This window comes from Anser anser, assembly GCF_964211835.1.
Source record: "Anser anser genome assembly, chromosome: 2".
Taxonomy (NCBI): Eukaryota; Metazoa; Chordata; class Aves; order Anseriformes; family Anatidae; genus Anser; species Anser anser.
In genome coordinates this window covers 124158567-124179281 of record NC_139721.1, presented here as the reverse complement: position 1 = coordinate 124179281, position 20715 = coordinate 124158567, and the positions used below count along the sequence as shown (strand labels likewise).

The following is a 20715-nucleotide window of genomic DNA, read 5'->3' as shown; positions in this document are numbered from 1 at the left end:
GGCTCCAGCAAGCTTTTTTCTGTCCCCATCTTATGGGTAAATCTTTTACTCTTGGGCCATGTTGCAAAAAGGTGAACTCTTTAGTGTTATCCCAACACTACAGAGTGCATCTGATTTCACCCTTGCATAAAAAGACTGAGCAAGTGAAGATGAAAGGGACTTGCGAAGACAAAGTTTGAGAGCAAGCTTTCCATAATGGAGCTATGACTCTAAGGAGTCTGTGGGCAATGGTTGTTTGTTGGATCTTGTATTCCTACAGAGAAACTGAGCTTAAGCTTTCACAAGGAGGTTTAAAAGATGATGGGAAAACAAGCTATTTACTCTCATTTTAGTTGCCTTGCTTTGGCCTGTTGATTTCCAAATGCCTGCTCTTCTTGTTTGCCTGTTTCATCAGTACAACTCTTGGATTTCACCAGCAGACATTTATGTGGCCTATCACTACTTCATACACCCTTGTTTCTGCAAAAGTTACGATCATGTTTTAGTTCCTTACAAATTCTGCAAGTATCTAGAAGTGCAGTATGTAGTAAAATGCAAACTACAAAACATGATTTGAATATATGAGAGAAAATAGCAAAGTAATTCTTGCAACTGCTAAAAGAATATAACAAATCTTAATGTCAAACTAAAACTACTTTAAGTGATTAAAACTACTTTAAGTGATTATTTTCCGCCCAGTGCTGTCATAATGTTCTGCTGTTCTAGTTTTAAAATCTATCCAACCATTTAAAGAGCACAGGTATCTGTTCTTTACCCTGTCTAGTAAATATTAGACCACAATTCTTATTAAGAAGCCAGCTGTTTGGATTACTAGGACCTAGAAGTTTATTTGGAAAATATGCTAAAGTAATATTAAATTTACTTTTTAGAAATTGTAAAGTAATACTACTTGGCCAAAATAGATGCTGTAATCTGTACTTACATGTCCAATTGTTTGTCTTTAGATAAAACACTTGGTGGATACACAAATTCACAATACCTTGCACTTAATTTTGAATATTTCTTCTTCTGATATCTCCAATATCTGATCACTTAAGGTTATGAACAGGTATTTTATATAAAATGTGTGTAAGTATATTTATAATGTTGGTTTACCTGAGTGTGTGTTGGTTTACTTGAGTCAAGTTCCAGTCCTTACTTTTGCAAGCTCTTTATTGTTTCCTGTAGACAACCTGTTAAAATAAATTCACTAGAAAATAACTACTGAAAGGTAAGAACTTGAAAGTCTTCAAATCTGGAATTTCAAGCTGCAGACTTCAGCTCACCCTATATTTGATTCCATATTATTTGATTCCACTGTTGCTAAAGATGGAATGATTTTCACCTCTGCTTTTTGATCACTAGCTCACATAGTAAGAAGGTGATCATAGGTTTCTGTTAGTTACCATGAAATAAATAAAGGCTTGGGCTGAAATAATCCAAAGATTTTTTTGGTCTAAGCAGAAAAGTAACATTTTAGTTCTTGGTAAATAGATGTGTTTTAGGAGAACATAGTAAAAACTTATTTTCTAGTCATAGAAAACTCTGAAAAATTATTTACGAAAGTACCTGTGTTTTTTCTGCTTTCCTTTAGTATGAGGCTGTAAGAAGCTGCCAGTCATCTTGGGACAATGTCTGCATTTCCTGTTTTAATATTTGAATTTCAGCTGTTCACTGTACAGAAAATGCTGACACTCATTTTTGTAGCAAGCCTTAAACTGCACTGTAATAGTAAATGCCAGCTTACGTAAGGCTCCTCATGAAAATTTTACCAAGATATGCAAACTACTACACACAAAAGGATCAAGATATTTATCTAACCTGACTAGGTTAGTTACTCCCTGACTAGGGAGTTAATTATAGTATAGATAGGACTGAGACTGCACCTACTGTAAGACTGGTCATTTCCTGCAAGATCTGTTGTACATACAGTTGCCCTAATCCTTTCATGTCATTCCTTGTCTAACACTTGCATCTAGCTGTAATACTATACCAGTTCTTGCTTTGTACCTCTGCGCATACATAAGGCTTCCCTTACTTGGACATATTACAGGATCAGAATAGGGGCACTGTGTTTAGATGAAACATATGGATTTTTATAAAGGATTATATACAGAGGGTAAGTTAATGGAGGACAGACATGACTGAAATCCTAAGCTCTTGTAAATACTGAAGATAACTGGAAAAGGTCAAAATTTAAACAAAAACATGGACTCTCCAAGTTCAGTGTCATATATAGTCGCATACTCTATTTTGGAGTTGACTAGAGTTCAAGACTAGTTGCCTTAGTTGAAGTTCAGAAATAACCTTTTTGTTCCAGCTCTGTTGGAGGGCTACCTGGGAGAAGAGCAAGCAAACAAAGTGGGCTTCCCTACAGTGTAAAACTTGGTTTAATCCTGAGCTACATATTCATGCAATTGCTTCAGTTGCAGACAAAAATACTCTATATCTGACTCTCTTAATGTGGCACAACTAAGCATCACCTCAATCTCCTGCTGTTCACTCTTAAACCTGGTGTGCTGCCTACTCTTCTCTAGTTAGTCTTCTACTTAGACCCCCCTTTTCCTTGATTTTGCATAAACCGCACCACAGATTTAGTTGAAATTCTGTTCCTGTGCAAGCGATGATAATTTTCACCTAACTTTTCTATTGTGATTAGGATTTCTTTGCCTGTAATGCCTTATTGTTTCATTATGTAACTTCTCTAAACTAACAATGAGTTTCTCCTTCAGTGTTCCTTTTTTGATCTCTATGCTTTTGCGGTGTTCCTCTTCACAAATGTCTAACTGAAAATGTACATTTGGTGTAGTTTTCTTTAAAGAAACATTTCCAAAATAAGAGTAAGTTACATGTGTTTTAATAAGAAGAATGAAGAAAGGTGGTTCATTTACTTCACTTCTAAAGATATAGAATATCTTCCAGGTAGAAAAGTGTTATGGAGTACAGATGCTGAAATATCTTTACTAGTTCTTACGTTTTAATGGCCATATGAAAAGAAAATCTTATGAAACCTTTATTAAGGAAAGAAGGTAGCTGATGAATTGGGGAAGACTAAATAGCAAATCAATCAGTATTAAAGCTGATATAATCTTGGTGAATCAGGTTTTCTCTTTTCCTTAATTGCTTACAGTTTATCTGTTGTCTTCTGAAGTAATTCTAATGTAGAAATAGAACTTACTGCACAACAAAAGTTGTTGTAACTTTTTATTAACTACCATGCAGTGGGGGGAAAGTGAGTGAAAAATATGATGGTCATTGTTATAATAAAAAAGCGATATAACCTGAACTATAGTTATAGTTTAAGACAGGTGTTATATAATACATTGATTTATAAATAAACAAGGGGGGGAGGGCAGCATGCTATTTTTTCCTGTTGGGAACTTTCTAAAGTAAAACTTATTATCTGGCTTCAAATATTTCTGAATTTTCTGACACGTTAATTATAGCTTTGAGAAAATATCTTTACTTTTCTCTTCACACCCTTAACAAGTCATACAATTGACTGGGATACATATTTGCCACAAAAATACAGCACGTAAAAAATACAGCACATAAGTACTTGGACAGATGCCTGTAGCAGGATGGTTTTGTACAAGAATGATCTGACAGGTCTAATTTATAAATTTTAAATATCTGTTAAAACATACAATCATCATCATAGTAATCATGCATCTTTATGATACGAAGTGATGCAAATACTTGCATGTTAGAAACATGAGACTCCTGAATGATAATGTTTTAGCTGTAGTCTTATATTTTAATGAGAATTTAAACTTTTGAAAATACAATAAAATCCAAAAGAAAAAAAGAATAAAAATCTGTAACACCGCCCTGGCTTTCTGTTAATGAAAGACAAAAGTTGCACTGGAAACACAATTGAAGATGACGTCTAGTGAAATACTCATCTGTTCCTTTTAAGCTTTTCGTGTATTGGTAGCTTTCTTAAGTGGCTTGCGGTGTCCTTTAAAAGTCAATGTTACAGACATTTACTGCTTTCTTATCACTTCATGAATACTCACCAAAATCTCAATTCAAATTAGAACCACAACGTTACTACTGACAAGCCTAGCTGTACTATTTATTATTTTCAGCATTACCTGTGTTTTGCAAATCAGAAATACTATTAAAGGAGGGAAAAAGAGTGGTGGGCCTTACCCTATGCTTTGCTGCACTGGTGTAAGTCAGGAAGAGCAGCTTTTGAATGTGAGTTATATCAGTGATAATCAAGGAGGAAGTTTAAATTCTATATCAATAGTTTCCCTAAATAACATTTTTTGAAAGCAGAATAAATTATTGTTCTCCACTTACCCAGTTTAATCATTTTAAAACTGGTGTATTTAGGAAGGAATTTGTGCTGTCTTCTAAATTATATTGTAATAATGGTGTTTGGAAAGTGATCATGCTAAACAAATTCCACTGACAGGAAGTTTTAATGCTTATTTCCCAGTGTTCAGGGGATGTCTGTGTGTAAGCATGGTAGCATAATTTCTAATTAACTTCTGTGGGAGGAATCACTTTGTACATCTGCATGTAGGAAAATCATCCTCAAGACTTAAGAGCGAATCTGATATCTAGAGCTAAGCTTGTGATTATTGTCTTTATTCAAAGTGTCTTAATATGTCTCCTTTACAAAAAGCACCATGTCTTAAACTCTTAGGGTCAATTATTCTTTTCTTTCTCTGCATTATACCTTAAAAAAAAATCGTCTTTGTACTCTGAATTTAAACAGATAAAATAATCCATTACCTCTTATTTTTCTTTCATAAAGTAGCTTTAAACTCCACATCATAAATAGATGAAGTTTTGATATTAATACAAGGAATATTTCTAACTTTTGTATTCACTTACTATTCAGAGGAGAGTTTGGGGAAAAACAACAGTATTTGCCGTTAGCGGATGAACTGAAACAACATTATTTGAACTGTAGAACAAGCTACAAGATCTTTGTAGCTTTGTATTCTAACATCAATATTACTCTCAATGTCACAGTGAGATAAAAAGACATGATACATCTTCTATAGCCAGAAAATATACAAATAAACTATTACACTGCTCTGTTGTTTTCTAAACCAAACTTTCTCTCTATTCTTAGTTTCTTAAATAAGAAGAAAACTTGTTTCCATTTAATTAACTGAGGTTCATCTCCAGAATTATAATTTGTATTTTTATAGGTTTAGGATTGGTTTGGTTGTGTATTTTTGTTGTTGTTGTTGCTTTAGGTTCCATTAGAAAAGAAAACAAAAAAATTGATTCAAACTAAATATTGTTTATTCATCTTTGGATTTTGATTTTGTATTAAGAATTACAAATTCCCTTTAGTGTTTTTCGTGTTCTTTTCTGAAGACATGATAGAAACTAATCAACTAATGATAAAAAAATTCAATGTCTGCTTAATTCACTATTTGAAATGTGGATCCATAATTATCCAAACATTATCCAGACATCTCTTGGATGACAGCTGCCATTTTTTGCCTAGCTTTATCAGATGTTTGTTTTGGTAAAATGTGGCTGTTACACAAACATTAAACATACTTGCAATCCTTGCATGTTAAGACTTTATTTTTCATGTCATTCTGCTTAGCTAGACATCTCTTTTGTTCTCACTCTTAACCTTGTTCCTGGTGTTTTGCCCATCTTCTGCTGTTCAGCTTATATCCCATTTCCACTGAGTCTAATTCAGCTGGGCCCAGAGGTTTACCAGGTCCCCAACAGGGATCCAGTTTTCCCTTACCTCATCATCTACTTCCCATTTGTGCTCATCCATTTCCTCTCAATTATGAATTGTCCCAGGCCCATTCCCTAATATGGTTTCTTTACATAACGCTCCAGTTGCTGCTTCATTTGCTGAGATTTCTCAACTTGTATCTCTCCACCTCACTTGGATCTTGAAAATGGCTGACTGAATATTTATTTTAAGGTGAAATGTTCTAAGGAAAAATGCACTGTATGAAGCAGGTTGACCCACTTGGCAAAAATTTATAAAACAGAAAATGTCTTAGAGTGGAAATTGCTGGCAGATATGTAGTTGCAAGGTTTCTATAGCCCACATATTATATGGGCAGCTGTTACTGGTTCAGACCAAGGGTCTGTCTATGCCAATATCATTTCTCCACTGTGACTCACAGGAGATAGTGGGGGAAGAGAATACTAGTGGGAAGAGTGTTGCAACCTTTTTTCTTGCAAGCTCTCCCTAGCAATTTTGCCACCCCCTCATCCAGGGGTGGCATCTTTGTATTTAAACTTCAAACCAGACTGTCCCTCACTTGGCAGATCTTCAGTTACACAGCTTTATTGTTTTCAAGTTCTATTGCTGACTTACGCACAGTGGAAAACAAAAAGCCAACACTTCTTTAAGCGCAGTGGGTTATTTATTAGGATAATACTCTTGGTGCATAACACTTCAGACTAAATAAGTCTGTTCATAGTAGATGAATAACGGGTTGCTATTCTTTGTCCTGTCCTAGTATTTTCAGACTCTCACATAGTTCCATTTTTATTGTTCTTTCCATTGGAAGCCTGTGTTAATAAGTGGGTGGCAATTTCAAGCCCCAAAGTAAGCTGCATGCAGTCCTTTCTGATTGTTAATTTGATTTTTCACTAACAGTTTTCACTTGTGTAATTGTAGCAGGTGAGTTGAGGTCAAATGCTTATTATATCAGAGAAGCAAGCAGTAAGCAGCTCCTAATGCCTAATATTATGAGATAATTCATGGGATTATGGGATATTAATAAGAAACTTTGGAAAATGTGCTTCCAGTGAAATTATAAATGAAGAAAAGTTATACAACTGACAAAAATCGTTATGTTATCCTGATGTTTGCATATGTTCTGTGTAAAACACTCTGCCCATGCCCTGATTTCAGGGTAACTGGTGATATCTAAGATTATACACTGCCTCAAAATGTAATGTGTTATGCTGAATATAACTGTGGATAAGTGGGAGGAAGCATATGGCTGAGATATCTTACATACTGTTGAGTAATTTGAAGCAACAAATATTTTAATTGTACTTGTGCTCTAAACTGTAAGTCTTTGACTGAATTTCACTCACAGTATAGATGCTAGTCACAACATGAAGTGTAACAGCAATGGTATTAGTTTCCAGTCTCTCAGTTCTTATATTGTCTTTCTAGAAATATATTACAAATTTGGTAAAACTCCTGACAGCAAACAAGTATATATGGAGTATATTATTTACCTAGAGTTAATATAGAGTAATTTCAAAAAATATATAAAAAGTTCAAGTTTTATTTTTCCTTGACAGTAAAAACAAAACAAAAAAAAGTAATATTGTAGAAAGCATGTCTAGGTATCTTCAGATACTCAAAACCAAAATTAATATAGCAAAATTGAAAGCTGACTTCCTGAAACAAGACAAATAATCTTGGTTTGGATTTTACCCTTCTCTTAAGTATTAAATTAAACAACAACAAAAGGTAGTTTATGACTCTTCAGAGTTCCTAGTTTCCATTTTGCTCAAATCTTGTGAAACAATTTTCCAGGACTTAAATACAAGACTTAAATACAAACTTCCAGTTGCTCACTCACCTCCTTGTTAAATATTCTCAGCTGTTCTGTCTCTGCTTTCCTAAACTTCTTGTTCTTGATCCACTAAAATTTCAACCTGCTAAATTTGTATGCTTTGAATTATTCCAGACTTAATACTTCAGTGTTTTGCAGCTAACTCTGAAGTTAAGTACCAGGCACTAAGGAGGATTACTCTTGTGAGTAAAGTGTGGTAGAATATGCTAAATTCAAGTGCAAAATAAGACGTTACATTTCAGTGTTTCTTCTTCTGTCATTTGATGCTTTTCACTATGTATCATTTTTGGAAACTACTCTGTCAATTCTAGCACAGAAATGTTTAGTGAGTGATTCTGTGATGTGTACCAAATATATTTTTAAAAGCTTGATTGTTACTGCTTGTTCATAGTATATACCTGTTGTCATAGCCAATTTATATGTCATGACTGCATAAATTTGTTAAGCAAGAAACTTCCCTCCTCTTTCCTGAAGATCTCACAGAGTTGACAAGACCTTCAGCTTCTTCTTATAAAGAAGTTAGTATTGTTCCTCCCTCTTGTGCATGACTGTCTTTGTTGGTAGTGCTTTCTCTGCCACCACCTACTTCTCACTTGCCACCACATTCTCCTGGCCAGCAGTGTTTTTTTCCTTGTTTGTTTTTTTATATAATTGTAATTTGTGCTTACAATTATCAACATGAAAAATACCAGATAACTTCTCTGGCAGCTATCCACCCTTCTGGGGATATGTATTTGTATAGCTGTTTTTGTTCCAGAAAGACACACCCTTTCTGCCACTCCCCAAATCAGTTAAGAAATTTCAGTGAACTTTTTTAAAGTTCTAAGCTTACTGAACTATGTCACAGAGCCCTCAAAACATAACATGTTTACATCTTATATTGTGCATTAGGAAGTACAATATCTACTTATGAGCTGCCAGGGTTATTAGCAATTTGACGCCCTTGGAATTTTTTTCTCTTTTGCGATATTTTTGGTGAGTCAGAATTGAGAAATATATTTCTCTTTAAATGTACACAGGTTATTACCTTCTGCCTGCCTGCACTAAGATTGAGGAAAATATTCCTTTCACCTTCACTGCATCCCTACTTAAGTGGGTGTTTGGGGCAGGTCATAAAGGAAAAATACAAATTGGAACACAACTACAACACAGGCTACAATGCATGCAAACCCCTTTGCAGACATCAAAGGTTCACACTTGTCTTGATGTTGCTGAGTAGTTATGCAAGTGAAAAATCTGATCATGCTCTTCTGGACTTTGTAAGTGTTGGAACAGGCTTTATTTTACCAGTGAGAGTATTCTGTACCTTTTATAAAACCTAGATACTAGTAGTGTGGTACCTGACAGTGAGACTAAGTGGCAAGCTATAAAGAGAAATTAATTTCAGAGCTCTGCTTATGGAGAACTGCAGGACATGAAAATCTTTTTGAATGTCAGTAATTGTTAGTTTTCTTTTTCACTATTAAAATCATTCATTTTAAGGAGAAAACTAGTAATTCTAATGAAAGTAAAAGTCTGCCATGAATATGAAGTTAATTATTTAAGAAACTGCTACTACTGTGAGAGTTTGGAGAATTCCATAGTGAGTGACTATAAGGCAGTCTCCCTTCTTATATGCCACATCTGAAAACTGAGCTGAGAGCTCTTGATTAACTATTTCATGCAGATTTCCAGTACAAGGCTAATTAGAGATATTCATGTGATTTCAGTAAAATACTACAGTGTTCTTCAAAGCCAAGGTGGGTTTACCATGGGTAGGCTTTGATGTATGGATTTTATAGCATTTTCCGTGGTGGTGTCTTAGGTGCCTTTTTTAATCTACTATAAAAGGAAGAATTTTTTGTCCATCTTGGAGTCTCTCTCTGTGTTGCTTATGCTGAATAGTGGGAATCAGTCTTCTACCTAATAGGAGAAAAGGAGAACAATAAAATAATAGCATAAATAAAAATAGCAATACTGTAAAACAGCAAAAAGACCAATGTGGTTCCATTTTGTAATGCACAGCGAGTTTATAGATTAGGGAGTGTAATCTCATATGTTCTTTCCAGGCTCTTGGGGTCCTGAAAGCAGGTGGAGAAAATTTTACCATTTCACTTACTGTAGTAGCTATCACTGTACCTTGGGGTATTATCTGGTACCATGGTATTAGCATGAGGAAATCACTCATCCTGCTGTGGAAGCAGTTTGTGTGTCTGCTGCTTAATTTTTATCTTTGCATCTCCTCCTTCCCTTCCCCTCGAGTTTACACATTAGACCTTGTGGGCCATGTCTCCATTCTTTCTGGTTGCCAAAAAGTAACATATTCCTTCCTGTAATTTTTTAGAGAGGAATTTCTAAAACATGACTGAGGAAATATGCACAATAAATCTGAAAAAGCCTATCCCTGTATTTTTTTAATAAAAAGCGACAACGTGCAAATGACTTAGACCACATACCCACCTCATAAAGCATTCTCCATGTTCTAGCCTCCTCTCCAATGGCCACCTACAGGGGCTATACATGTCAATGCCGCCGATCTCCTGCCAGCAAGCTAAGGTTCTAAGCATTATCTTGTGCTGATATTACTCACAAAGCGGGGTGCTTGTGCTTCAAGTCTAGGCCACCCTTGACTGCTAGAGCTGAGAACCGGACGGTTCAGGCCGGGCTGGGGGCCGGAGGAAGGCTCGGCAGCGCCGGGGCGGCGGCTGTTCCTCCGGTGCTCCAGCTGCAGGTGGATGCAGGTTGCTTTTCCCTCATTCCCAGCCCTCCTTCCCGCGGCCTCTCCACAGGAGGCGAGGAGAGGATGCCCGGGCGGTGCACAGGGGGCTCCGCGGTCGCCCCGCCTGGCTGCGGGGGCCGGCGGGACCGGGGGCTGCCGGGCGGGGGACTCCCGGCGCCGGGGGCGGCGCGGCGGCGGTGGCATCCCCATCCTCCTCCCCCTCCCTCTCTCCCCGTCCTTTTCTCCCTCCCTCCGCCTCCTTCCTCCCTTCCCCCGGGCGCCCTCTGCACTTTCTTCTCGAACCACCCTCGTAGGCAAACTTTGATGGGGAACCTCGCACCGCGCTGGAAAAATGCCGGTTATGAAGGGATTACTGGCACCCCAGAACACCTTCCTCGACACCATCGCCACCCGGTTTGACGGCACACGTGAGTCCGGGCTGGGGCAGCGGGCTCAGGAAAGGGGCTTTAGGGAGGGCACCGTGCGTACAGTGGGAGCCTCCTGCTTCCCATCGGGTGACAGGAGCCTTCTGCTTCTTCGGAAGGGGTTTTCTCGGTACCAGACGCCGGCAAGGAGGAGGGTGAGGCGAGGCAGCTCCCATCCTCTCCTACTCTCCTGCCCGGCTTATCCTCAGCTTTTCAGGTGAGGAGGATGCTCCGTCCCTTCTCCTCCCGGCCCCCTCCGCGGGGGCTGGTGCCGGCAGCCGAGCTGCTGCTGCAGCTGGGATCGATGTAGGAAAGTTGTGTTCTGGGCTGGAGCTTCTCCTCCCGGGCAGCGGAGGCTGCGGGGAAAAAGCAGGTTTCAGAACCTGGGCAGGGCTTTGTCAGGATGTTAGGGGATTTTTTTTTTCCTTCTCCTCCCCCCGCTCAACATCACCCTAAAAACTGACTCCCTGTAGAAGGGGTTCAGCAGCGGCACAGCAGGAGGTGCAAGAGGTTGTTGAGGAAGAAAGGACGAAACAACCCTTCAGCGGCAGCGTCCGGCTGCAGCACCGCGGACAGGGCCCGGCCGGGCGGCAGCGCCGCTCCGCGCCCTACCGCGCGCTGCTCCGCCCGCGGCGCTCTCCTTGGTCCCGCTCAGCGGCTCCCAGGCAAGGAGCTGCCTCCGCTGCGGGAAGCTGGCTTGCCGTGGGGTTGGAAGTTGTCTCTGTCTTGAGTTTTGCTGCTTCTTTAATGGGGCTCGCCTTTTTTTTTTTTTTTTTTTTTTTAAATAAAAAGAAATTGGAGTTTGGAAGATTCCTTTTAAACAAATAAATCTAGAGATCCAAAGTGAAAGAAAAGATAACCTGTGGTTTTGAGTTGCTCTCAGCTCTTTCCTGAGTGAAAACGTTGCGATCTAACTGGTTTGGTACCTTTTTGGGTATGTGTCTCTTGGCATTTTCTCAATGGTTCAGCTAGGGTGTGATTAAGACACTGAACTATAATTACTGTATTGATAAGTTGTAAAGTGTCAAGAAAATATGTGGTCACTGAAATCAATTGCAGAGAAACATTGAACTGTATTACAGCTGCTCTGCTAGTCTGAGGATATGTAGCTAATTGTGATTCAGGGTGTATGTAATTGGTACTTGATTATAAAGCAATCCCTCTTAAGACTACTTAGATGTACCTTTAAATTCCTTTAAATACACTACTCAAAGTCCTTTCCCCTCACCTCTCCACCTTTTTTATTTCTCTAAATCACATGGGTATTATTTTCTGCATATTGAAGCATGACACTCTAATAGGAGTTTTGTTGCTGATACTGTTATTTGCCAGAAAAGTACTTCTTCCCTGCTTTGTGCTCAGGACCCTCCCCCCTTTCAATGGCTTCATTTCAAAGGATAGAGTACAGCCTGTGAGCTGTACACACAAACATTTCACCAATTCCCTTTTCTTCTAAAAAGATCCAACTGAACAAACAACATTAATGATGATGTGCAGCTGTTTTACTTCAACAACAACAAAAATTAGAAAAATGTCTAATCTTTGTATTCTCAGTGACACAAACAGAGAAGTGTGGCAGGAAGTTTATCACTTAGTTGAATTCTATGAGCAAATGTAACTGCTTTCTTTAAGCAATAATTCCACTGATCCTCATAGTGTCAGCTGGGCCAATCTTTTCTAAAGCAACAGAAAACAGGGCCCATTGTCCTTCTTAGAAATATGTAATGCTAATAACTGATATACTTTCTTATATATTGCATTAGAAAAAATAATATAATTAGGTACTTATGTACCTCAAGAAATTATAGCATGTCATGTTTTTATTATAGGCAATTATGTGTTGCTTTGTAAGTAGATATTCAAAATTTGGCATAAATATTAAACAAGCTTAATCTAGAACTTGTCATTGTGTAACTTCGCACGTGAAATACTCACAGAAGTTCACAAAAGAAGACTTATTAGCTACACAATCAGACATAATAAAGATAATAGAAGTTGTGGAGGATGACACTATTCTATGGAAAACCAATGTGACTCTCAATCTACAAAATAACATCTCTTTTAGAGGGTTAGGGTAAAAAAAAGAATCAACTTAATGTTCTTAAAGTCTTTTTTGAAATGAAGTTATGCAAATCAATTTACATCATAATTACATTTAAAATCTTCAGAAACAGTTCATCTCCTTTATTGCTTTGATATGTTTTTTTCCATAAAACAGATAGATTTAAATACAAAAATATATATCTTTAACTGACAATATTTATTTATTTATTTATTTTTCAAATAAAGGAAAGTAGTTTTGCAAAATTTATATACTTACATGAGCATCAGGAAGAAACAATAAAACATTTTGTTTTCATTTAAATTGTCTTGGTGGTAGTACTGAGGTTGTTCAGGTGGCTAAAGCTAGGAGTAATAATGATGGCTAATCCTCACAGGAATCAGTCCTATGTTTTACTAGTTTTATAGGTGATATAGACTATGAAAGGAATATAACTGATAAATGGCACTCAACCTGGGACTGTTTCATAAACTACTTTGACCTTCTACACAATATTTAGTGTTAAAATACAGTTTTGTGTCAAAAAGGCTTTTTGTTTTGTTTTAACATAGTCTGTAGTTAACAGACCTCCTTTCATTTTAAGCCTCTGGGAAGGATATATTATGTTGTCATCAGTGATAGACTAATCCACCAATGCATCTTTAATCCAGAAGAGGGATAATTCTAATTCTGGGCAACAGTGCAAGAAAGGATTCCAGATAATATTAGAAAATATTCTTTGCTTTCTACAGAACTTTTCAAAAATTCATTCAAATAAGTCTTTCAATTTTACTATTGCAATGATTTCTATCTAATTAATAATTATAAATGGCATTATTAAAAAACTGCAAATATCAAAAAAGCCTAGATAACGGAACTGTTTGACAGTTATTTCATCTGTCCAGAATTCTCACAGCAGTTGTTTTATATTGTTATACACATATTACAAATACATATGCTTTACGTGTCAAAACAGTGCTAGACAAAGATTAATGTTGGTGTGACTCCTGGATATTCAGGATGTCACAGAGATCTACATCTGCAAAGTTGCCATTACCTGAATTGCGTACATGATAGAACAATATTAAGGATCTGCATATCTGGATTTTCATGACAGAGCTCTTGGATCTGTTTATGTGTTATTATAATTTCATCTTCTTACAACTCTGAACTATGTTTTGTGTTCCTGACATTGGAGTTGAAGTCAATGTTTTCTCAAAGGGCTTTTTTTTCTTTTTTCCCTTGATAACTAACCACCAGATCATCTAAATGTTTTTTGCCCCCTCTGTTAGCAAGGGTTTTATGTGGTAATTGCTCTCTAAGGAAAAGAAAACAGACAAACCACACTATTAAAAGAAGAGTTTATATATATATATATATTTTTCCAGATTTACAAGACAAAAGTCTTGTTTTCAAGTCTTTTTTTCAAGTGTTCAAATATGTCATGTATATGGCTATAATTAAAACTCAAAGTATTATGCTTGTAAATGTCTGAAATTAATAATTAAAACTTCTGAATGGAAAATTTAGATGTTTTTGATTCTCATCCTAATTTAGGTTAAGAAAACCATTAAGAAATGGTTGCATAGTATGAAATTCTCTATTGCATTTTAACGTTTGTATGTGTGTATTTTATACGTATATATAATCCCTATGTATTATTTAAGTAGGTAAATCCACACAAGAGGTGGTTGTTTCTGTGATGCTTTCTCAGTCAGCAAAGCTAACAGATGACCTCATCATTTTGTGTGTGTGTATGTATAAATATATTTAAACTAATGGTGATTTTATATGTGGTTATACTATAAAATGACTGAAGTTCTATAATTATCTCTTGTCTATCAAATATATTCAGTTTCCAAATTGTGTACTTCCACATCGTTATTAACAATTTCATATGATCACTATAATCTGAAGATCATGCTGAGTTAATTCCTTCTTGCTCACTGTCAATGGTGATAAATTTGATAATTCCCTATTTGTAGAACGACTTCTATGTTCCATTTTGTTTTCCAATTGAAAACTTGCTCAAAGATAAATTAGCGGAACTTTGTAAATGAACAGCAATTTTCATAATACATTTTTGTCCTTACCAATTGCATAGATTCAGTTTTCTAGTTGCTTTAGTCAACCCTAGGAGGGCTTGAAAGGTACTTGATGGAAACATACAGATTAAGTATATCAGAAGTGGTGTTAGTGTGTTTCCACTGTCACCGTGGGTTTCCACCACGTTGTCTCTTTTGAATAAACCATAGTTGGTACAGAACTGAAAGCTGGTGTATATGATGATATTCCCAGGTTGCAGCTTCTTTACATTCCTTCCTCCTCCTCTTCTTCCCCATCATTTGATTTCTACCTCATTAAAAATAAATAAATTTTTTTTAAAAAAAAGGGTAATGTCTGCCATGTTGACACAAGGCACTGACATTTTCTGATACTCTGTAATCAAATCCTGTATCTCATTCAGGTCAAATCCTCTCTAGACTAGACAGTGTGATACTTAACCATAACATCATTATTACAAGAAATTCAGGGGCCACTTCTTGACTGTTGGTGCTACCCAGTAGTTTTCTACCAAATGAACACAAGGAATTGAAACAGTGTCAAGCATAGGGAAGCAACAGTTGAGCTTTCCAGGGGAGGACGTTATTGATCAAAATCTATAATTAGAGTAGTTCACCTCAAAAAAAAAAAAAAAAAAAAAAGTGTGTGACCAAACAAATGAAAGACTTGAACTATGAAAATCATTGATTAATACCAAAGGCTTCCAAACGGTGATAGTGGAAAAGCTGGTGAGCTGTCCCCTCTCACTCTGAAGGAGTGGAGGTGTACTGAAAGATGGTCTAGTTCTTTCTGACACAGATGCAATTAGTTGGCATGAGGGAAATTTCCAAAGCTATTATTCCCTAAACATTTGTTTGGTGTTTTCATAAGCAGACTACTCTGCCCTTTTGCTTATATTTTTGGACAGGTAAATAATGTTTTGTTTTGAATGAATCATATATTTGTCACTACAAAAAATATACTGTCAATGCAGGAAAAGATCTTTCTTGTGTTTTGCTCAGAGCACCAAGAAAGCAAATACTTTCTTTTCTGTACTTGTTCCTGTAAGACACAGTCCATGATGTATCTCACTGTAGCTCAGTTACTTAAAAAAAAAAAAAAAAAAAAAATGTGATTTTGAATAGAACCCAGTGTCAGATGTTGGAATCTGTGTTGTGCTGTTGCTCTTCACTGAAAGTAACAAAAACTAGACTAAGCTGCTACTCAAAAAATATGTTCCTATTCTGTCTGCACAAGTGTTGGGGCTGAAGAACTCATAATCTAAGACTTATTCTGGATGATTTTTGCTCACAGTAAATTCAGATTCTAACTTCAGCTGAAGTTGGACATTAAAGACTGAATTGTGAAGAGATTTAGAGGTATCTTAAGACCATATTTCTTAACTAGTTCTTGTATTAAGGAACTAGTTCAATAAAACAATTGTGCAGGTCCCATTTAAAAATTCAAATTTCTGAGTTACAGTGATTTGTGATTTTAAAGAATATGTTTTATTCACCGAGTATGTTATTGCTGGAGAAAATATTAATGCATTTGAATTGTCAGTTGGTGGTCTCCTTTCGCAGACGGAAAGAAGTTAGAATGATATCCCTGTAGGACATGCATTCAGAAGGCTGTGCAATTCATTAAGTGAACTACCTTTAAGCCTAAGGTTCTAGGTTAATGCTTATTAAAACAAAGTTAGACTAGTAGCATACATTTTGTTTCAGATATAAAATCTGTATTTAAATTCAAGATGAACATTTGAAATGTAATAGTGGAAGAGTCATTAAATAAGGGATTTTTTTCCTGAATAATACAAGAATATTTCTGAGTGCGATTTTATATATAAGTCTAATAAAACTGACATTCGGTTTTGTTCTCACTGCATTGTGTGTTTGAAGTGACATATATTTGAATGAATATTACTTTGTTAATGGATTACAGAAAAAACTCTTTAGAGGGTTTCAGAGCCTTATATGATTTTTTTCAGAATTCCAACTAGAGTTAGTTACTCTGTAAATCTATTTATTTTTTCCTGTTCTAAATATATGGCACTATTTTCTTCTCTGATAAATATGGAAATAAAATTATCTTATTTTAATATTGCATTTGTACATTCAACATATATTTTAGTCTGTTCATATTTTGTTTATACATTCCCGTTCTCTTTGGGTATAAAGTAAATGTGTTCAGAGTAGAGTTCAGAGAAAAAGAACAATAGAAATAGACTAAAAATATTGCTTCAAGCACAGGTGGACTCCTTACCAAATATGGTATATATGCATGAATGTATAATAATATGTCTGGAAATAGATTCTGTTCTGATGTAATGCATTTTTTTTAAAGAAATATAAGTTACTTGTATTACATTATCTGTGTCCTGAAAAAGGCAATTGCTACAAGAGTTTTCACATTTTTACAAGCTCGTTTAATTTATCATGGTGTATTAAAAATGACCATGAATAAAAAACAACTAAGGAACAACTCTCTCCCAAAGTAATGTTTTTTCCTGCCCACTCAATCTGAAAATAAATAAATAAATAGTGAAGATGGGGGGGGGGAAGGAAGGAAGAGGAGAAGGGATAAAGAAACAAACAAAACATTCTCAACTGCAGACAGGAGAGACTTCCACAACAGTATAAGAACATTCTTCTTTTGGAGTTCTCTTTGCCAAGTGCTTCAGGATCCTTCTGTTTCCAAGGAATGATAATAGCATTCAAAAGCTTTGGAACAGGTGTTGTTCTTAAAATACTAGCGTATTTAACATTGAAGTTAACTTTAAATATCTTCTGAGCATCCCTAAACTTAATGCTGATCTGTCAATCATTTCAAGGACAGCCAAAGACAATTGTATTATGGAAAAAACACTTCGATGAAGGACTTGTTTTAAGAAATGTGGTACATTATCTTGTGATGTTGAAATGATTTGCCTCTTTTCACGTAAGGGGAGGAATTATTGGTCGTTTGACTTTTCTTTCGCCCCCATCCCACTCATCTATTCCATTATCAGTGTTTGCTTAAGACTAGATCTAGAGTTTTCTTGACTTTTCTTTCGCCCCCATCCCACTCATCTATTCCATTATCAGTGTTTGCTTAAGACTAGATCTAGAGTTTTCTGATCTCCTAAGAGACACCTAGGTTGTGTCAGTTGTTCCTGGGTCTTAAAGAAACACTTTTCAGTGGAACATGTTTTTGAGAATTCACGATCAGTTTAATTATTTTCCATTACTATTTTTCAGCAGATGATATAAAAGCATTCAGAATTCTGCTGTATTGTCCTTAATAAAAGCAGTGCTGCTTCTTTATAAAGACCAGTGATATCTGATAGGAACAGGATTGTTCTGCATAAGGAAGGAAAAAATAAAAACAGCAATCAGAATAGCCAAGGAAATTCTGAAAGACGTCCAAAGTGTTCCTTACAAGTGGAAGAAAAGAGATAACTGTAGCTGAGTTTGACCATCATTGAGAAATCAAGAAAAGTATTGTAAAATTAAGTAAAGCAACTGCCATTCTGTTTTTCACAGAATTTTGTAATGGCAAACTGGCAAGTCATATTTTGGTCAAAATGAAATAAAATAAAGCAAAGTTTTGACAATTATTAACCTAACTCTGCTCTCAGTGGAGCCAATAAGAAATTTATTCCTGTGATAATTGAAATTTTGACTTCAGTGAGAACTGTTTAGGTACAAGTTTTACCATGGTATTGTAGAATTTTGCACATCCTTGCCAATAGCTTTTAACGTGTTCACAACTAAAGCCCGTCTCTTTCTTAGTGACTGGGGCTATTCCCCCTGAACTCAGTGAAGCTGTACCAGTATCTTACCTAGGTAAATGAGTGAGGAGTCTGGCCCAAGATCTTGATTAATCTTTTCAGTTATGACCTTAAGTATTCTTAATTTTTCTATTGAAGACATTCTAAAAGTATTCATGCACTAAGTACAAATCTTTTCCTTTGTGCTTAGTGCAAAACAGAAATACTAAAACTTGTCCGTCTTTCAGATAATATTGATTTATATACTTTTAACAACAGAACAGGACATACTCTTTTAGAATTCACAGTATTTAAAAAATAATTAAAAGAATCTAGCACAGCTTTTAATGGAGAAAATTATTTATAGATCGAACAAATGAGCGGGGGAAAAAAAAAAAAAGGAAAATCTGTTGTCACAAAATGATTCCATAACTTTATTTCTTTTAATAAAAGGATTGCTAATAAAAATGTAAGTATGTTCATGCACCAAGTCTGGGTTAGGCTTTTGCTGTGCCAAAAGAACAAGTGGAGGGAAAAAAAAAAAAAGGAAAAAAAAAACCACATCACGACATGATGTAACATTTCTTTAATAAAGACCTTTAATATATCATTACTTTTTAATTTTACCATAAAGAAAAATTAATGTAAGAGATCTTGTTAACAATAAAGAAAACAATTTTCACTGTTTAGATGTATTTCCTTTAGGAGGATGAGGCAGTTTTGCGGCATTATTATACAAAGCTGTAATTGTTCCCTATTGAAGAGTGTTTCTTCCAGTGTGTCTGCACTGAGATCAGTTTTTCTCTAGGCATTAGTTATGACTGCTAGGAGTGTAGATTCTGGCTCTTAGGACTTTCAAAGGCTGAGAGTTGCTAGGGTTATTTTGCTTTTTCTTTAAGTTAAACCAACAGAAATAGAGACAGATTTATCTGGACATCATGGATGTAATACTTCGTACTACAGCTTTTGTTTTGTGCCCTTTTCATTTTGCCTTCCATCTCCCTCAATAACTTGTTCTGGTACATGACTAGACATACTTTCTTATTCCAAATGTAAAAAGAGAGCTATAACCCAGTCATTTTGTCATTTATTTGATTTTTAGAATCACAAAATTGTCCTAATGCAAATAGCTTGTTGTTTTTATTGTTGTTGTGTTGTTTTCTTAAATGTCAGATAAATCCTGTGATAAGTATACATAAATTGTGGCTTTTCTTGCATCTTGGAATCAACAATGATAAGAAATATAATGGGAATACTATGTTGTTTTAGAGGGAACTTTTTAAGGAAAACAAGATTCTTTGTGGAAGATTGAACAACTTCTTTGGTGGGTAAAAGAACTTTAATAAGACAATATAAAGAGTATATCAGCAATAAGTTGATTTTATTTTTAAAGCTCCAGATGGAAATACACAATATCATAATCTATGGCTTTGTTCTTAATATATGGATTAAGCTTGTGAGGTGATTGGACAGTCATTGCATTTACTAAACTGGATTTGTTCTTTACTGAGCTGAAAGATTATGATGCTAGCCAATCTGTAGGCAGTGTTAAGGACTAGGAGTTTGGACATTTTCTTTTCCACCTCAAGAGCAGAGGGAAGCATGTACCTCATGAAACCTGACCTTATGGAAATGCGTTAGCCATTTCAATAATTATATGGAAAAGTATAGCTAACAGATATTGATGTAAGAGGTTGAACTACACATTTGCTTTTCTCAAATTCAGCAGCAGATTTTGGCTCTTTCAATACTACCTGGAAGGTTATGGATGTGCCAGTGGTTAGAGCACACTACACTCCTTACATCTGTTCGAGCAACAGGTTGTTGCCTGGAACTAGGCAGACATATGCCTTGCAATTGTACAATATCACTGTACTATAGACATATGGTTATATTGTGCAGTAGACATATGCTCTTGCATTGTACTAGATTGAATACTTCTCTAAGCAGAAGGCAGGTAGGCAGACATCAACTATGTGACCTCATTGTAGTGCATTTTGAGGCAAAAGCTGGAGGATTTATTTTCTGCACACTTAGAGGTGTGGTAAAAGCCTTTTCCAAAATTTTGACTGGTAGGATTTACATCCAAGTATTTTCAATAGCTTTGAGATCCATATAACAATTTGTCACTTTTCTCTCTTTGAATCTGTGATTTTCATCTTCAAATTCATTATAAGTTACAAATAATTATTTCTGAATCTGCACCCAGTATCAATGTGACAGATATTAATTTTGAA

General features: G+C 35.9%; 1 protein-coding gene across 2 annotated transcripts in view; it reads left to right on the top strand.

Annotated features, from left to right (window-relative positions):
* Positions 1-8290: 8290 nt before the first annotated feature.
* KCNH8 (potassium voltage-gated channel subfamily H member 8) overlaps positions 8291-20715 on the top strand; it is a 200823-nt gene continuing 188398 nt past the window's right edge. For both annotated transcript variants that reach the window (XM_083823207.1, XM_083823206.1), the window contains exon 1: positions 8291-10646. In XM_083823207.1, coding sequence (XP_083679333.1) covers positions 10571-10646 — 76 coding nt within the window. In that variant the 5' untranslated portion in view covers positions 8291-10570. The remainder of the gene's footprint in view (positions 10647-20715) is intronic.